We start from the raw sequence: 2,559 nt of genomic DNA, 5'->3' as shown, positions 1-2,559 counted from the left end.
TTCCTTAGTTAAAAATAAAGGCTTTTGAATTTCTCATATCAATTGTCTCATCTAGAGCTTTACAAGCTTGTCTAAACTCTTGTACCTGAAATTCATGGAATTTAAAAATTCATTTTTATTTCTCATCCCAAATTTTAAAACAAAAATCATTAAGATTTCTTAATTCTTTCAAAATTTGAATTTTCCTCTACGACAAAATGTGTGGGTACCATTCATGAAATTAAATCTCCTGCGAAATTGCCGCTATAGCTCTGTTATAGCTGCTGGGGAGCCTCCACGTGACGCTATGGCCGCTGCCAAATGCTTCAGAAATCCCACTAAAACGGCTCAAAATTCAACAATAACCGACAAATATCTCCCCTCCTTGGATGTCAAAGTGCCCGCGAGAACCGAGATTGCCCACTATAGCGTTGCTATAACTGCGGAGAGAAGCCGCCTCGAAATCATTTCTCCCGCGATTAAAAACTTTTGTACCATGCCACGGCTGATTGTTCGCTTACATTGCAGACAAGATTTTTGTTTCTTAATTTCGTGAGTTGTATGCGCATGCAAATCATGAGTTTGCGAACCTACGGGCTACGGCTGAACCTAGAAGACAAGATTATGTTTTTTACCCCCCGGCACAAGTTTGTGTTAGAAATCATGAAATGTCGCTAACCGAATTCATGATGAACCCAAACAAGATGCCTATGCATGCCGCTCGCATGGCTTTCCAGCTCTCATCTTCGTCTCCGATCGTGGTATGCAGTTGCGCACGAATCAATGCGCGCTTGCGACATGGTGCTCCCATATCGAAATGTCACGCCGTGCAAGCAAGATGCAATGATTGCCGCCGTTGCCGCCTCCGTGTATAAACGCCGACCAACAGAGCAAGCAGCCGCACAGAGCTAAGCTAGATCGAGCCAGAGAAAGAGATGGACATATCGGAGCAAGGGCGCATCGTCGGACCGATCACGGCGACGGCGGCGGCGAGTTGGAAGGAGCTCCACGGCGAGCGGTCGTGGGACGGGCTGTTGCGGCCGCTGGACCTGGACCTGAGGCGCACGTTGATCTGGTACGGTGAGATGGCGCAGGCAACGTACGACGCGTTCAACCACGAGAGGCACTCGCCGCACGCCGGACTCTCGAGGTTCGGCAGGAAGCGCTTCTTCGAGCGCGTGATGCTGCCGGGCCACGCCGCCGCGTACCGGGTCACCAGGTTCCTGTACGCCACGTCCTCCGCCCCCGCCGCTCCGGCCGCCGCGTTCGTGAGGAGCCGCCATCCGCGGCACCGGTGCAAGGAGTCCAACTGGATCGGGTACGTCGCGGTGACCACGGATGCGGGGAAGGCGGTGCTCGGGCGCCGGGACGTGGTCGTCGCGTGGCGCGGCACGATCCAGGCGCTGGAGTGGGTCGACGACCTCGAGTTCTCCATGGTGCATCCCAAGGGCATCCTTGGCGACGCCGATGCCATGGTGCACCGTGGCTGGTTCTCCATCTACACCTCCAACGACCCGGCCTCCACCCACAACAAGGAATGCGCGAGAAGCCAGGTAATCTTGTGACTATATAAAGTCTAAACGGCATCATTGTCACGTTTACAGTATACTGTTCAGTGTTGAGCTCACCTGCAGCTTCATGCTGGATGCCAGGTGCTGGCCGAGGTGCGGAAGCTGGTAGACATGTACAAGGACGAGGAGGTGAGCATCACGGTGACCGGGCACAGCCTCGGAGCGGCGCTGGCTACCCTGAACGCCTTCGACATCGTCGAAAATGGCTACAACTGCACGGTCTCGGCGACGTTCCCCGTCACGGCGTTTGCGTTCGCCAGCCCGCGCGTGGGCGGCGCCGGATTCAAGAAGCGGTTCGACGCCGCGGCCGTGGCCGTCGGCCTCCGCGTCCTGCGCGTCCGCAACGCCCGGGACATCGTACCCAGGTACCCGGCGCTGCTGTACCACGACGTGGGCTCCGAACTGGCCATCGACACCGGCGCGTCGCCGTACCTGAGGGCGACCAGGGACAGGCGCGTGTGGCACAACCTGGAGTGCTACCTGCACGGTGTGGCGGGCGCGCCGACGGCGGCCGGAGGAGCGTTCGAGCTCGTGTTGGAACGGGACGTGGCCCTTGTGAACAAGTTGTACGATGCGCTGAGAGAGGAGCACGGGGTGCCTGCGGGGTGGTGGGTGCCGTGGAACAAGGGCATGGTGAAGGGGGACGACGGACGCTGGAGGCTGGTGGACTGCGAAGACGAGGATGGGGAGGACGCCGTCGTGCCGCCGGTGAACAAGTGAAGTGGACGCCTCCATATCAGGGTCGCGTCATGCGTGCATGCACCAAAGTCAGTTGATTGTTAGTCTCTCCCAATATAAGTCGTTTTAGCAAGCTATAAAACGACCTATATATTGAAACAGAGGAAGTTTTTTTTTGTTTCGTATTCGGGATGTCTATTATCTGGAGTATTATTTGGAAGCTTCGTAGTAAATTGTACTCCCTCCGTCCCATAATATAAGAACACTTTTTACACTAGTGTAGTGTAAAAAACATTCTTATATTATGGGACAGAGGGAGTAATTATGTTTT

The 2,559-nt window shown here is 54.8% G+C and overlaps 1 protein-coding gene across 1 annotated transcript; it reads left to right on the top strand.

Annotated features, from left to right (window-relative positions):
• Positions 1-914: 914 nt before the first annotated feature.
• Positions 915-2,270, top strand: LOC125533184 (phospholipase A1-II 6-like). Its single transcript, XM_048696929.1, has 2 exons — positions 915-1,532; positions 1,632-2,270. The coding sequence occupies exons 1-2, from the start codon at positions 915-917 to the stop codon at positions 2,268-2,270; spliced, it is 1,257 nt and encodes a 418-aa protein (XP_048552886.1).
• The last annotated feature ends 289 nt before the right edge of the window (positions 2,271-2,559 follow it).

The sequence above is a fragment of the Triticum urartu genome, chromosome 1, assembly GCF_003073215.2.
Source record: "Triticum urartu cultivar G1812 chromosome 1, Tu2.1, whole genome shotgun sequence".
Taxonomy (NCBI): Eukaryota; Viridiplantae; Streptophyta; class Magnoliopsida; order Poales; family Poaceae; genus Triticum; species Triticum urartu.
This window is presented reverse-complemented; position numbering and strand designations above follow the sequence as displayed.

Excerpts from the sequence above, each read along its gene's own strand:
- LOC125533184 (XM_048696929.1), top strand. The coding sequence starts at position 915 with ATGGACATATCGGAGCAAGGGCGCATCGTCGGACCGATCACGGCGACG. Across the intron at positions 1,533-1,631 it reads AGGAATGCGCGAGAAGCCAG|GTGCTGGCCGAGGTGCGGAA; the intron begins GTAATCTTGTGA and ends GCTGGATGCCAG.